Source organism: Bufo gargarizans, chromosome 8 (assembly GCF_014858855.1).
Source record: "Bufo gargarizans isolate SCDJY-AF-19 chromosome 8, ASM1485885v1, whole genome shotgun sequence".
Classification (NCBI taxonomy): Eukaryota; Metazoa; Chordata; class Amphibia; order Anura; family Bufonidae; genus Bufo; species Bufo gargarizans.
This window is the reverse complement of record NC_058087.1, coordinates 61008285-61024657: the sequence shown is the minus strand read 5'-3', so window position 1 is coordinate 61024657 and position 16373 is coordinate 61008285. Positions and strand designations below refer to the sequence as shown.

The window sequence follows — 16373 nt, the reverse complement described above, 5'->3', positions numbered from 1 at the left end:
CCTCCTGGGCCGCCACCTCCTCCTCCTCCTCCTCCTCCTGGGCCGCCACCTCCTCCTCCATCATCGCCCTAAGTGTTTTCTCAAGGAGACATAGAAGTGGTATTGTAACGCTGATAACGGCGTCATCGCCACTGGCCATGTTGGTGGCGTACTCGAAACAGGGCACACAGGTCTCGCATGGAGGCCCAGTCATTGGTGGTGAAGTGGTGCTGTTCTGTAATGTGACTGACCCGTGCGTGCTGCAGCTGAAACTCCACTATGGCCTGCTGCTGCTCGCACAGTCTGTCCAGCATGTGCAAGGTGGAGTTCCACCTGGTGGGCACGTCGCATATGAGGCGGTGAGCGGGAAGGCCGAAGTTACGCTGTAGCGCAGACAGGCGAGCAGCAGCAGGATGTGAACGCCGGAAGCGCGAACAGATGGCCCGCACTTTATGCAGCAGCTCTGACATGTCGGGGTAGTTGTGAATGAACTTCTGCACCACCAAATTCAGCACATGCGCCAAGCAAGGGATATGCGTCAAATTGGCTAGTCCCAGAGCTGCAACGAGATTTCGCCCATTATCACACACCACCAGGCCGGGCTTGAGGCTCACCGGCAGCAACCACTCGTCGGTCTGTTGTTCTATACCCCGCCACAACTCCTGTGCGGTGTGGGGCCTGTCCCCCAAACATATTAGTTTCAGAATGGCCTGCTGACGTTTACCCCGGGCTGTGCTGAAGTTGGTGGTGAAGGTGTGTGGCTGACTGGATGAGCAGGTGGAAGAAGAGGAGGAGGAAGCCGAGAAGGAGGAGGTGGCAACAGGAGGCAAAGAATGTTGCCCTGCGATCCTTGGCGGCGGAAGGATGTGCGCCAAACAGCTCTCCGCCTGGGGCCCAGCTGCCACTACATTTACCCAGTGTGCAGTTAGGGAGATATAGCGTCCCTGGCCGTGCTTACTGGTCCACGTATCTGTGGTTAGGTGGACCTTGCTACAGATGGCGTTGCGCAGTGCACACTTGATTTTATCGGATACTTGGTTGTGCAGGGAAGGCACGGCTCTCTTGGAGAAGTAGTGGCGGCTGGGAACAACATACTGTGGGACAGCAAGCGACATGAGCTGTTTGAAGCTGTCTGTGTCCACCAGCCTAAATGACAGCATTTCATAGGCCAGTAGTTTAGAAATGCTGGCATTCAGGGCCAGGGATCGAGGGTGGCTAGGTGGGAATTTACGCTTTCTCTCAAATGTTTGTGAGATGGAGAGCTGAACGCTGCTGTGTGACATGGTTAAGACGCTTGGTGACGGAGGTGGTGGTGGTACATCCCCTGTTTGCTGGGCAGCAGGTGCCAACGTTCCTCCAGAGGCGGAGGAAGAGGCCGAGGCGGCAGCAGCAGAAGAGGCCGAGGCAGCAGCAGAAGAGGTAGCAGGGGGAGCCTGAGTGACTTCCTTGGTTTTAAGGTGTTTACTCCACTGCAGTTCATGCTTTGCATGCAGGTGCCTGGTCATGCAGGTTGTGCTCAGGTTCAGAACGTTAATGCCTCGCTTCAGGCTCTGATGGCAGAGCGTGCAAACCACTCGGGTCTTGTCGTCAGCACATTGTTTGAAGAAGTGCCATGCCAGGGAACTCCTTGAAGCTGCCTTTGGGGTGCTCGGTCCCAGATGGCGGCGGTCAGTAGCAGGCGGAGTCTCTTGGCGGCGGGTGTTCTGCTTTTGCCCACTGCTCCCTCTTTTGCTACGCTGTTGGCTCGGTCTCACCACTGCCTCTTCCTCCGAACTGTGAAAGTCAGTGGCACGACCTTCATTCCATGTGGGGTCTAGGACCTCATCGTCCCCTGCATCGTCTTCCACCCAGTCTTGATCCCTGACCTCCTGTTCAGTCTGCACACTGCAGAAAGACGCAGCAGTTGGCACCTGTGTTTCGTCATCATCAGAGACATGCTGAGGTGGTATTCCCATGTCTTCATCATCAGGAAACATAAGTGGTTGTGCGTCAGTGCATTCTATGTCTTCCACCGCTGGGGAAGGGCTAGGTGGATGCCCTTGGGAAACCCTGCCAGCAGAGTCTTCAAACAGCATAAGAGACTGCTGCAACACTTGAGGCTCAGACAGTTTCCCTGATATGCATGGGGGTGATGTGACAGACTGATGGGGTTGGTTTTCAGGCGCCATCTGTGCGCTTTCTGCAGAAGACTGGGTGGGAGATAATGTGAACGTGCTGGATCCACTGTCGGCCACCCAATTGACTAATGCCTGTACCTGCTCAGGCCTTACCATCCTTAGAACGGCATTGGGCCCCACCATATATCGCTGTAAATTCTGGCGGCTACTGGGACCTGAGGTAGTTGGTACACTAGGACGTGTGGATGTGGCAGAACGGCCACGTCCTCTCCCAGCACCAGAGGGTCCACTAACACCACCACGACCACGTCCGCGTCCCTTACTAGATGTTTTCCTCATTGTTATGGTTCACCACAACAACAAAAATATTATTTGGCCCAATGTATTGTATTCAAATTCAGCGGGATATAAATTTGAGGCCTAGTATTTAGGCGCTGGGTGACCGGTATGGATTTAGTGACAGAATTAGACTTGGAAATGCACAGTAGCGTGTGTGTGTGAAGTTATTCTGAATGACCCTATGTGCACCTTGAATATTATATACCCTTTTAGGGATAGATTTCAAATAGCTCTGATATAGCAGAAACCACTAAATTATGAAATTGCTAAATTGGGAATTGTATTTCAACCCAGAACAAAAAATGTGCTTTGACGGACACTAAATAACTTTCCCAGCCACAACAGTACAGCGGTAACGACAGATTTAGCGGAATATAAATTTGAGGCCTAGTATTTAGGCGCTGGGTGACCGGTATGGATTTACTAACAGAATTAAACTTGGAAATGCACAGTAGCATGTGTGTGAAGTTATTCTGAATGACCCTAGGTGCACCTTGAATATTATATACCCTTTTAGGGATAGATTTCAAATAGCTCTGATATAGCAGAAACCACTAAATTATGAAATTGCTAAATTGGGAATTGTATTTCAACCCTGAACAAAAAATGTGCTTTGATGGACACTAAATAACTTGCCCAGCCACAACAGTACAGCGGTAACGACAGATTTGCGGGATATAAATTTGAGGCCTAGTATTTAGGCGCTGGGTGACCGGTATGGATTTAGTGACAGAATTAGACTGGGATATGGCCAAAAAATGAACAGACTATTGCTGGTTAAATGCACTTGGTGTGATAGCTTGACCAACCACACTACTGAGGGTTAAATGCACTTGGTGACGGGCGCAGCTTGCCCCTGATGTAGTATATGGCCAAAAAATGAACAGACTATTGCTGGTTAAATGCACTTGGTGTGACAGCTTGACCAACCACACTACTGAGGGTTAAATGCACTTGGTGACGGGCGCAGCTTGCCCCTGATTTAGTATATGGCCAAAAAATGAACAGACTATTGCTGGTTAAATGCACTTGGTGTGACAGCCTCACCCTGATGTAGGCTTTAGCCAAAAAACAACCACACCATTGAGGGTTAAATGCACTTGGTCGCAGCTTGGATGCACTTGGTCGCAGCACCGCACAAGACACAAAATGGCCGCCGATCACCCCAGAAAAAAGTGACTGACAAACGGTCTGGGCAGCCTAAAAACAGTAAAAATTGAATTACAGCAGCTCAATGATGCACAGCTGCAGATCGATCGATTAATCAAGTCCTTTGGAGGAGTTAATCTGCCTAATCTCGCCCTACTGTCGCAGCCGCAACCTCTCCCTACGCTAATCAGAGCAGAGTGACGGGCGGCGCTATGTGACTCCAGCTTAAATAGAGGCTGGGTCACATGGTGCTCTGGCCAATCACAGCCATGCCAGTATGACGCTTGTTGATTGGCTGCTTTGCAGCCTTTCAAAAAGCGCCCAGAAAGCGTCACAAAAGCGCCAAGAAAGCGACGAACACCGAACCCGAACCCGGACTTTTACGAAAATGTTCGGGTCCGTGTCACGGACACCCCAAAATTCGGTACGAACCCGAACTATACAGTTCGAGTTCGCTCATCCCTAGCTTTCGCAAAGCAGATGTACCTATGTGGGTGTTGGATTTCCCACGACTCCGTTTCTTTTGGCACAGGTTGCAAATGGCACCGATGTTGTCAGAGGCAGGCACACAAAAAAAAATGCCACACTGCTGAGCTTTGCAATAACGGCATTCTGGTGGTGGCAACAGCATGCATTGATTGGCGTGCTGTCTGGCTGACCCCGGGTGCCGATACATGCTGTCTGACTGTGCCACTAGCTCCTTGCGACGACCTCCCCCTGCTTCCAACTCGTCTCCTCCTTCTCTCTGTCTCCCCTTCTGAACTCTCCCCCTGTTCTTCTTCTTCTCTTCGAGCAGGCACCCACGTGGCATCCACGGACACATCGTCATCATCAACCACTTCACTTGTATCTGACACCTCAGCAAAGGAAGCAGCAGCGGGTACAACATCATCATGATCACACTGTACGTCCATGTGTGTAATGCTGCCTGACTGAGACATATATCCCTGTTATCTACATCCCCTGGCAATAATGGTTGCTCATCACTAATTTCATCCAACTGATGTGTAAATAACTCCTCTGAGGGATCAAGTGAAGCGGTGGTGGTGGCAGCGGGCGGGAGAGTGGTAACTTGAGATCAGGTGACCAAAGCTGAGCTGGAAGAGGATGGTGCGTCAAGGTTCTTAGCGGAAGCTGTTGAAGAATGGGTGTCCTGTGTAAGCCAGTCAACTATTTTCTCCGAATTTTTTTGGGTTCAGGGTACGTGGCCTCTGAACACTGGGCATTATTCCAGGGCCAGTGAAAATCACAGCACCACGAACACGACGGCCCCTGCGGCGTGGCCTGCCTCTGCCTGTCACTTTTTATTAGACAAGTGTTACTATGCGTGCAAGGTACTATGCCACCCTATATAAGTGGTGGGCAGTGGGCACAGTACAGTCTGTGTGGGCCTGACACACACGGGCTTGCAAATGTGATTATATCACAGAAAAATTTCCAATATAATTTTTTTGATCTGCAAGGTATAAGTGAATGACACCCTGTAACGGTATGAGTGCAGGCCTAGCCACTAGCAGTATACAGTATGTGTGGGCCTGACACACACGGGCTTGCAAATGTGATTGTCACAGAAAAATATTAAATATAATTTTTTTTATCTGCAAGGTATTTTCTGCCACACCCTGTATGAATGGTGTGCACTGTGCACACAGGCAGCCAGGAAACTGAGATATATATATATATATATATATATATATATATATATATATCCCTAGCTAACTCTTTCCCTATTGAATCAGCAGCAGCTACACTCTCCCTCCTCTCACTGTGAATGCAGTTTCTGAATGAATCTAAAATGGATGCTGTCCAGGAGGTGGGAGGGTCTGCTGCTGATTGGCTGGAATGTGTCTGCTGACTGTGAAGTACAGGGTCAAAGTTTACTCAATGATGATGTATAGGAGGCGGACCGAACATCGCATATGTTCGTCCGCAGCGGCGAATGCGAACAAGCTATGTTCGCCAGGAACTATTCGCCGGCGAATAGTTCGGGACATCACTAGTAGTGAACACCATTATCTGAGAGGTCCAAAAATGTATGGGCTACCAAAGGGTTCCAAATGAAAGACCCAGAGCTAGAATTTGGGTAGCAGCACCATCTATCCGGCCAGAAGTATTGGTAGTATTTGTAGGCCGCAGTAGTCTCTGCTGGCTTCAGAAAGTCGCAACATTATAGTTGAAGAGAAAGGGGATGAGATTGTGGATTGGATGGCCCACTCCTTCTCTGTCGCAGCAGGATGACGTAGGGATGACTTCAGAGTCCGATACCGTGCCGTGCAGCCAGAGGTCACAACGTTCCTCCTGCTCCTCCTCCTTGCAGCCCCAAAGAAGACTTCCAGTGGAGTCCTCTGTCTTCACTGCCCCTTCCCAGAAGTGGCAATAAAACCCCACCACAGCCTATGGCAGATGGTCAAGAGTCTCCCTGCTGACTACTTTTGTGAGCGCCCTACCGTTTGGGCTGCCATGAGGAGGTGGTTGGGCAGGAGGCTGGTGATCCCATGTATACTTGTGTTGATGGTGGTGGTAATAGTGGCACCTGTAGCCACTATTGATGTTGGGGGCACAGACAGTGGCAGTCTGGGAAAACACAGCAAGGGAGGGGCCCAGAAGCCCATCATAATATCTGTCTTATAAGTGGCAGGGTGAGAACTCAGCTGGTGTGCTGGACATTACCTGGGAGTTGAATCAGGGTGCTGAGGAGAATAAAGATGAGTGTTTGCCTCAGCTCTTTATTGCTGTCACCAAGTCCCTCTCAAAGAACAGCCAGGGCCATGTCTTCTTCAGGATCTGGTGCTGCTGCTAAGTGGGTGGGTTAGGCCCAAAAGGTGCCAGAGGTAAGCCCAGCTTGGCTGCCTGTAGCTTTTTGCGAGCAACTTCCATATGGCGCTTTTTCTCCGCAAAGCATTCACACAAAACCACAGTGGTTGCAAGATCTGCAGGATCCAAATAAGCCGTGGCCGTTCAAACACAATTATAGGTACCAGAGGTCTATTGAAGCACTTGAGGTGAAATCAGCTTTTTGGGGAATGCTGGCCAGTTGTATTTTCCCAATTAGAACAAGTCTGTTCTGTTTCTCCTGCTCCTCTTTGTGGCAGCCAACCTACATCCCCAAGCAATATGGAATCTTTATCATCATCACCTTCTTCTTCTCCTCCTACGACTTCTCCTTTACCTTGGCTCCATCATGAGACCTCAATAACGGAATGTTAGGCCATGAAAAAACTTTTGTCCACCAGCAATTAGCTTGTGACAATGTTGCTGGCAGTGCAGTCGCTGTAGTACCATTGTAGTAGAGCCTTGTACTTTCACGTGGCAGAGAATGCGGGCCACTCCTTGCGATTCTTACTGTGCATCACCTGCACTCCACGGTGGACACCTGGAGCAGCTTTTATGGGCAGGTACGAGTACATGCCTTTCACAGCCCACTGGGTCAATGTTTTTTGCAGCAGTGGAGAATCTGCACCCCATCACCATACCCAGGTCATTTTGACCCCTTCCCACTATATCATAGGGCTGGCTCCCACAGGAGGCACTTACCTGCCTCGTTTACCTGCTCCTCCATGGATACGGTCCTGTCTTCAACAGCAGCAGGGCACAGCGTTGCTTACATTACCCATCCTTCCTTGCACATGTGTCAAGTGTTTCCACGCTGAGCTGATTGGCCTGGGAAAGAGTAGACACACCGAGCATTAAACATTCCGCTGGCTGTAACCTTGCCAACCACAACTGAGCAAGGAGGTTAGTGACAATGGGCACAACTTCCAGGCTGCCCTGAACCTGGAGGAAAAACGCATGCTCCCTGCATGGTCTTCATTTTTTGTTTTTTTTAAATGCACTGGCTTGCACAAGGTTCTGGCAGTTTCTAGTAGACTATCCGTCTTTTCAGCCATTCTCACGTGGTGAGAAACACTCTCCTGGACTTGCAGTGTCTGAATGGCAAGCAGCTGCACCACTTATCTGTGACGTTCCAAATCTCTGGAATTCAACACTGCACATGTTTCGAGTGTTGATGTAAGCAGTGTAACGGGGTGGGCTCCCCAGGATACAGCGAAGTCGCAAACGAGGAAAGCAACACCAGCTTTGCCAAAACCAGTATTTTACTTAAAGGGACACTGACAGGCCCAATATGAATATTTACAGTAGGTATATATACGACAGTGCAGGTCTTCTAAAGTGTATTAAAATCATCTAAGTAGACCCCCTGTCCACCTTATAAATACAGTAAACTGAAGTTTTATAACCTGGTTGAATCGTCTTCATTTTGCCCAAGGGGCGGCATTTCATCTCCACTTGCGCCCAGCCAGCCTCGTCCCAACTGCCGTTTTGAAGCGCCGCCCAGCTCATCAATATTCACTTTGCTGGGCGGCTTCTGCTGTCCCCGATCTGAAGCGCTGCGCTGAATAGTGCCCGGCGCATGCGCATAATGCAGAGGCTGAAGCGGCCTCTAAGATGCAGACTGTACACAGGCGCGATATGATCCCAGCCAGTGAGGGTGCCGGGCGCATGCGCTGAAGATGAGACTGAGGCCGATGCCCATAGGATTGTATTGGGTATGCGCCGGATCTTGTGAAGTCGGGGACAGTAGTAGCCGCCCAGCGAAGTGAATATTGATGAACTGGGCGGCGCTTCAAAACGGCAGTTGGGAGGAGGCTGGCTGGGCGCAAGTGGAGATGAAATGCCGCCCCTTGGGCAAAATGAAGACTATTCAACCAGGTTATAAAACTTCAGTTTACTGTATTTATAAGGTGGACAGGGGGTCTACTTAGATGATTTTAATACACTTTAGAAGACCTGTACTGTTGTGTGTGTGTGTGTGTGTGTGTGTGTGTGTGTATATGTGTGTGTGTGTGTGTGTATATGTATATATAATTAATACATACATACATACATACATACATACATACATACATACAACTCTATATCTCTAAATATTCATATTGGGCCTGTCAGTGTCCCTTTAAACATGGTAATGAGCACGACTACAAATACTGGTAACGCCCAATTAAAATTTACATACACCTCATTCGTCAAAATGGGAGAAGATAACATCTCTGACCCAAAGCACATAAGATATTTACTTGTTCTTTTCCAAATGATGTCCTCCTTCAGTCTGCATCGGTCAATCCTATGCAAACATGCCCAGTCTGGTCAGGCTTGTGCTCAGTGGTAGGAGATGGTATAAAATGTCTGTCTTAATAAATGTTTTCTGTTCTCCTGATCAATCAGAGCAGAATTTGAAATAAAAAATTCCTTTATTTTGAGCATCTGTTGTGCTCATTTTGCATCCATTTTTGTCAGTTTTGGCAGAGGATCTGTTATATTAGACAGGAAAAAAAAATCCTCCACAAAGTTTTCTCTATGGTTTTAACATAACAGAGGTGATACATAAACAGATACATTTTTATTACTTTACTATTTCAACATTTGACCCTGTCTTGTAGCACTGTTCAGTTCACCAGTGCACGCAGTAGATGTCAGCTTGCGGTAGTGGGTTTTCTCAGCAGCACGTGGATGAGAGATCTGAAATGTCAGCTACTTTGCATGTTCTTCAAATGTGGTTTTTCAAATGAAAATCTGCTGCAGAAAATCCACAGTATTTATACAACATGTGGTTTTACCCTTAAAGCATAATTAATTGCTTAAAAATCTGCTGACGGGAAACATTGTATCCTGTTTTATTTTCAAAAATGTTTTATTTTTATATATATTTTATTTCTAAGATAATTCAAGCATATATTTTTATCTGTAGTATTTAGACTACATGTAGCCTTCACACGCTGCAGATTTTGTTGCAGAAATTTCCGTGACTGAAAATCAGTTTCATTCACCCGAACAGGGCTTGCAGAAATCAATGTGCTTTCTCCCTCATTCACATGAATGGAAATAATTTTCAGTACCTGAGATTTCTGAATCCAATTCACAAGCATGCAAAGGCACACTTAAAGGGAACCTGTCACCTCCAAAAACCATCTGAAGCCGCCAGGCAGTACCTGAGAGTAGCCAGCAGTGTGTTTGTGATAATTTTTTTGTTCCTGAAGGCAGATGCGGCAAAAGCTCTGAAAACTTTATTTTATACCCTGCCGGCACGCTTCTTTAGACATGCTTGAAGTCAAGGTAACACCCTCTTCCCTGCCCCTTTGCTGTGACTGACGGCGCTTATGCAGAGAGTTTGGCAAAGCCAGCCAAACTGCTGGCTGTTAGTAACAGCAAAGGGGCAGAGCTTTTGCCGCATCTACCTTCAGGAACAAAACAATTGTCCAACACACTGCTCGCTACTCTCAGGTACTGCTGGCGGCTTCAGATGGTTTTTGTAGGTTACCGGTTCCCATTAAAGGATGATTAGTTGCAAATCTGCTGAATTCATTTTTATTTTTAATAACATACTACAGTGTATATTGCAAGCACATCATTTTATTTTTTTCTGACAGGATCACTGATATACCAGTCACAATGCAGATGTCCATTTCTGAAATTATTGGATTTATCCAGTCAATTTGCATGTTTGAGGCATTCATGGAGAAAGATGCGAAAAAAGCAGAGCAGTTTCTTATACAGACTGACAAAAGGTGTAGTATAAATACATGCTTTGTTTCCTTACAAGGGTACAACCACACATTCAGGTTTCCTGAACCAATTTTGGAAGCCAAAATTAGGATTGAATAACAAAAGGAGAGCAAGTATAAAGGACAGATACAACTTCTCATTTTTATTTTTATTAATTCTTGGTTGACTTTCAAAACTACATGCAGAAACCCTCTGTGGCCATATCCCAGGGGCATTTCTATGTTAAAACATTCGGGGCCTGGGCCCCTGATGTTTTTTCCCATGTCCTGCCTGCTAGCTAGATACAACTGTATTGCCTTCCTCAGGACGGCAATACAATTGAAACGAATGCACTGGAAGAGCTGAAGGACCTGTGAAGACATCATAGGTCATGTGACCAGTAAAACAGGCAGTGGTTGAGAAGGACCTGCGATGATGTCGCCTTCATGTAACCAGTGCAGTGACAGCAGTGAAGAGGAGATGACCTGAAGAACACAAGCTGTGTTGATGTCTGCTACATGAGGAGAGGTAAGTGAAGGAAGATGCAGAGCAATGCTGGGAGTTATTAAACTGGGACTGTATGTTAGGGCTGAAGGGAGGGAAGTTATTTACATGGGACTTTGTTGAAGGTGGCTGTGGGAGGGAGTGATGTACAGTACAGACCAAAAGTTGGACACACCTTCTCATTCAAAGTTTTCTTTATTTTCATGACTATGAAAATTGTAGATTCATACTGAAGGCATCAAAACTATGAATTTAACACACGTGGAATTATATACATAACAAAAAAGTGTGAAACAACTGAAAATATGTCATATTCTAGGCTCTTCAAAGTAGCCACCTTTTTGCTTTGATTACTGCTTTGCATTCTCTTGATGAGCTTCAAGAGGTAGTCACCTGAAATGGTTTTCACTTCACACGTGTGCCCTGTCAGGTTTAATAAGTGGGATTTCTTGCCTTATAAATGAAGTTGGGACCATCAGTTGCGTTGTGGAGAAGTCAGATGGATACACAGCTGATAGTCCTACTGAATAGACTGTTAGCTGCTTTTTTCTTGCCATAATAGAAATTCTAAGTAAAGAAAAACGAGTGGCCATCATTACTTTAAGAAATGAAGGTCAGTCAGTCCGAAAAATTGGGAAAACTTTGAAAGTGTCCCCCAAGTGCAGTCACAAAAACCATCAAGCGCTACAAAGAAACTGGCTCACATGCGGACCGCCCCAGGAAAGGAAGACCAAGAGTCACCTCTGCTGCGGAGGATAAGTTCATCCGAGTCACCAGCCTCAGAAATCGCAGGTTAACAGCAGCTCAGATTGGAGACCAGGTCAATGCCACACAGAGTTCTAGCAGCAGACACATCTCTAGAACAACTGTTAAGAGGAGACTGTGTGAATCAGGCCTTCATGGTAGAATATCTGCTAGGAAACCACTGCTAAGGACAGGCAACAAGCAGAAGAGATTTGTTTGGGCTAAAGAACACAAGGAATGGACATTAGACCAGTGGAAATCTGTGCTTTGGTCTGATGAATCCAAATTTGAGATCTTTGGTTCCAACCACTGTGTCTTTGTGCGACGCAGAAAAGGTGAACAGATGGACTCTACATGCCTGGTTCCCACCGTGAAGCATGGAGGAGGAGGTGTGATGGTGTGGGGGTGCTTTGCTGGTGACACTGTTGGGGATTTATTCAAAATTGAAGGCATACTGAACCAGCATGGCTACCACAGCATCTTGCAGCGGCATGCTATTCCATCCGGTTTGCGTTTAGTTGGACCATCATTTATTTTTGAACAGGGCAATGACCCCAAACACACCTCCAGGCTGTGTAAGGGCTATTTGACAATGAAGGAGAGTGATGGGGTGCTGCGCCAGATGACCTGGCCTCCAGTCACCGGACCTGAACCCAATTAAGATGGTTTGGGGTGAGCTGGACCGCAAAGTGAAGGCAAAAGGGCCAACAAGTGCTAAGCATCTCTGGGAACTCCTTCAAGACTGTTGGAAGACCATTTCAGGTGACTACCTCTTGAAGCTCATCAAGAGAATGCCAAGAGTGTGCAAAGCAGTAATCAAATCAAAAGGTGGCTACTTTGAAGAACCTAGAATATGACATATTTTCAGTTGTTTCACACTTTTTTGTTATGTATATAATTCCACATGTGTTAATTCATAGTTTTGATGCCTTCGGTGTGAATCATGAAAATAATAAACTCTTTAAATGAGAAGGTGTGTCCAAACTTTTGGTCTGTACTGTATGTCTGAGGGGGCTGGGGGAAGCAGTGATGTTATTTACATGGGACTGAATGTTACAGGGGTCTGAGGTAGTGATGTCCTTTCTATGGGACTGAATGTTGAGAGGGCAATATTATTTACATGGGCCTGAAATGAGTTTTACCACATAGGAAACAACTTAAAAACAAAACCCATGAAACCATGGCAGAATAGTGTTTTCTTTTCAATTTCATATCATTTTGAATCTTTTCCAAGGTTCCTACTACATTATATATAGAGATGAGTGAAATTGAAATTTTCCCAAAAATTTGATTCAATCCTAATTTGTTTGAATCTGTTAGAAAATGTCTTTCCTGGCTGCAGAGAACCTGTATAGTGATGTAGAGCATTGTGCCTTGCAGTAACATGCATAGGGAGTCCACTATGGTAGTGAAACAGTACGGTCAGTCAGTATGACACGCAGATGACAGGTGACACTCTTAGGCCCCTTTCACACGGACGAGTATTCCACGCGGATGTGATGCGTGAGTTGAACGCATTGCACCCGCACTGAATCCCGACCCATTCATTTCTATGGGGCTGTTCACATGAGCGGTGATTTTTGTTGCATGAAAATCGCAGCATGCTCTATTTTGTGCGTTTTTCACGTAACGCAGGCCCCATAGAAATGAATGGGGTTGCGTGAAAATCGCAAGCATCCGCAAGCAAGTGCGGATGCAGTGTGATTTTTCACGCAGGGTTGCTAGGAGACTATCGGGATGGAGACCCGATCATTATTATTTTCCCTTATAACATGGTTATAAGGGAAAATAATAGCATTCTGAATACAGAATGCATAGTAAAATGGCACTGGAGGGGTTAAAAATAATAATAATTTAACTCGCCTTAGTCCACTTGATCGAGAAGCCGGCATCTCGTTCTGGCTTCATCCTAGCTGTGTGGAGAACAGGACCTGTAGTGACGTCACTCCGGTCATCACATGATCCATCACCATGATGGTGAGTTAAATTTAATTTTTTATTCATTTTTTAACCCTTCCAGCGCTATTTTACTATGCATTCTGTATTCATAATGTATTATTTTCCCTTATAACATGGTTATAAAGGGAAAATAATATCAATCTACAGAACACCGATCCCAAGCCTGAACTTCTGTGAAGAAGTTCGGGTTTGGGTACCAAACATGCCCAATTTTTCTCACGCGAGTGCAAAACGCATTACAATGTTCCCGCAAAGCACCCGCACATTTTCCCGCAACGCCCGTGTGAAAGAGGCCTTAGGCTACTTTCACACTTGCATTCGGGGTTCCGCTTGTGAGTTCCGTTTGAAGGCTCTCACAAGCGGCCCCGAACGGATCCGTACACCCCCAATGCATTCTGAGTGGATGCGGATCCGCTCAGAATGCATCAGTTTGGCTCCGTTTGGCCTCCGTTACGCTCAGCAGGCCGACACCCGAGCGCAGCTTGCAGCGTTTTCGTGTCTCCGCCTGGCCGTGCGGAGCTAAACGGATCCGTCCAGACTTGCAATGCAAGTCAATGGAGACGGATCCGTTTGACATTGACACAATATGGTGCAATTGCAAACGGATCTGTCCCCCATTGACTTTCAATGTAAAGTCAGGAGTCCCTATTAATATACCATCGGATCAGAGTTTTCCCCAGTCGTCTCCATGACACCAAGTCCTGAGATTGACTTCCTTCTGATTGGACAGGAAAAACAGAGGTTAAAAACCCCACCCCCTCCCTACATCGCCAGTGTTTTTCCTGTCCCATCAGGATAGGAAGCAGGAGAGGTACATGGAGCTCGAATCGGGCTCACCTGGATTTTTTCTCATTCAGGCCGAGGTCGGATCTGCAGGGCAGATCTCCCTCCTCCCTCCGGTTAGGCCTGGGCTCTGGCGCATAAGCAGTATGCCCCCTGCGAAGATTCCCTCTGCGGCGGCCCAGGAGGGCTTAATGCAGGGGGGAAAGAGAAAGCGGCGGATCGGCACTGAGATGTGTCCCTTCCGGCCGGCGGGTGACGTTAGACGCCGGGGGCGGAGCATGCGTACTGACGTCATCCACATGCGCCACAGGTCTTGGAGGCTAGAGAACGCTATAAAACCTCACAGGACCTGTACAATGGTGCCCTGCATAGTGCGGCTCACCCGTATTGAGGAGCATCTCTGGAGCGGTCGGGAGTCAGAATGAGTACCCCCCTCACGGGAACCGAGCCTGCATCAAACCCTGGGACCGTGAGTAGCCTGCTCTCAGGCACATGCTCTGTATTGATGGTTCGGTCTGCTCATCCTTTCCTCCCTTACCTTTTCAGGGAGAAAAGGATTCGGCTACTACCACTAGAAAGGCTAGAAAATGTGGTATCTGCTGCAAACGATTGTCTAACACTGGATCTAAACCCCTGTGTAAAGAGTGTACATCCAGTGTCATCAAGTCCGAATCTTCCAGCCTATTTGAAGACATTAGGAAAGTAGTTAAAGAGGTTCAGCTGGCCTAAACCGCCTACTCCTCCAAAAATTACTCCTCCTCAGGACACCCGTAGTAATAAATCACTTATCTTGGACTCGGACTCTGAGGAACTGGCGGTCTCAGACTCTGAGTCAATACAAAAACACCCCGCATCCTCAGATGAAGAGGGTGAATACAAGCGTTTCCTGTTTAATCCAGAAGACATTGACAAGCTTATCAGGGCCACCATTCAGATGGAGATGCCAAAGACTCCAAAATCTACCCAACAAGAAATTTTTGGGGGACTAGGAGAAAGGAAGAAAGCGGTTTTCCCAGTACCAGATAGTGTCCAGAAATTAATTTGATCAGAGTGGGAGAAACCGGACAAGGGATCCTTTATTCCAAGGGGAATTAAGAGGCGCTACCCGTTTAGCCAAGAGGACTGTACTGACTGGGAGACTATACCGAAAGTATACACACCAGTGGCTAAGGTGGCAAAACATACGGCTCTACCTTTTGAGGACTCGGCACAGTTAAAAGACCCTCTAGATAGGAAAGCGGAGAGTCTATTAAGAAAGACCTGGGAGACTACGGCGGCCCTTCTCAAATCGGGCGTTGCTTCTACGCGTTTAGCCAGAACACTAAACTTATGGCTAGAGCAGCTGGAGATGCATCTAATCAATAAGACACGCGTGATCAAATTTTAGAGAGCTTTAGAGAGCTATTAAAGATGGCAACCTCTTTTCTTGCAGACGCAGCAGCAGAATCAGTCAAACTGTCCGCCCGAACAGCTGTTCTCTCCAATACAGCGAGACGGGCATTATGGCTTAAAGCGTGGTCGGGAGATATCACGTCTAAAAATAAATTAATCGCACTCCCCTTTCATGGTCAGTATGTTTTTGGGGAAGATTTAGATAAAATCCTAGAAAATGCGACAAATAAAAAAAGGGGTTTTCCAGAGGAGAGATATAAACAAAAAAGGCAGCACTTTCGTGACCGATTTTTTTCAGCCTGAGAATAAAAAAGATAAAGGAAAGACCGGGAGGTGATGCTATGCGAAGGGAGGCAGGGGAAGAAATTTCCTCTTCAACCCGAATCGTGCTGAAGCCTCCACATCCAACAGTGGGGGGAAGACTCGGCTCCTTCCTAGAATCTTGGGAGCATGTAACAGCACATGGATCTTAAATATTATAGAAGAGGGTTATTTAATAGATCTACTCTCTCCCCCTCCACAGAAATATGTGGTCACTACCCTTCCCCCATGTCAAGTTGGTACCTTAAAAAACGACATAAAAAAATTATTGAGCTTACCCGCGATAGAACCTGTCCCAAAAAATCAGACAAGAATGGGATTCTATTCCCGTCTCTTCATCATAAGGAAACCGAACGGGAAATCCAGAGTGATAATAAATTTAAAATACCTAAACAAATATGTGAGATACCAAAAATTCAAAATGGAAACTCTGAAGTCGGCAGTGAAGCTTATAAAAAAGGACGCAGTCATGGCCACAATAGATTTAAGGGATGCCTATTATGTCCCAATTCACAGGTCATCAAGGAAATTCCTAAGGTTTGCGAT

At 46.8% G+C, this 16373-nt stretch overlaps 1 protein-coding gene across 1 annotated transcript in view; it reads left to right on the top strand.

The window, feature by feature from the left end:
* LOC122945830 (putative methyltransferase DDB_G0268948) overlaps positions 1-16373 on the top strand; it is a 219575-nt gene that overhangs the window by 168270 nt on the left and 34932 nt on the right. Inside the window, exon 9 of the mRNA XM_044305057.1 lies at positions 10010-10147. Coding sequence (XP_044160992.1) covers positions 10010-10147 — 138 coding nt within the window. The remainder of the gene's footprint in view (positions 1-10009; positions 10148-16373) is intronic.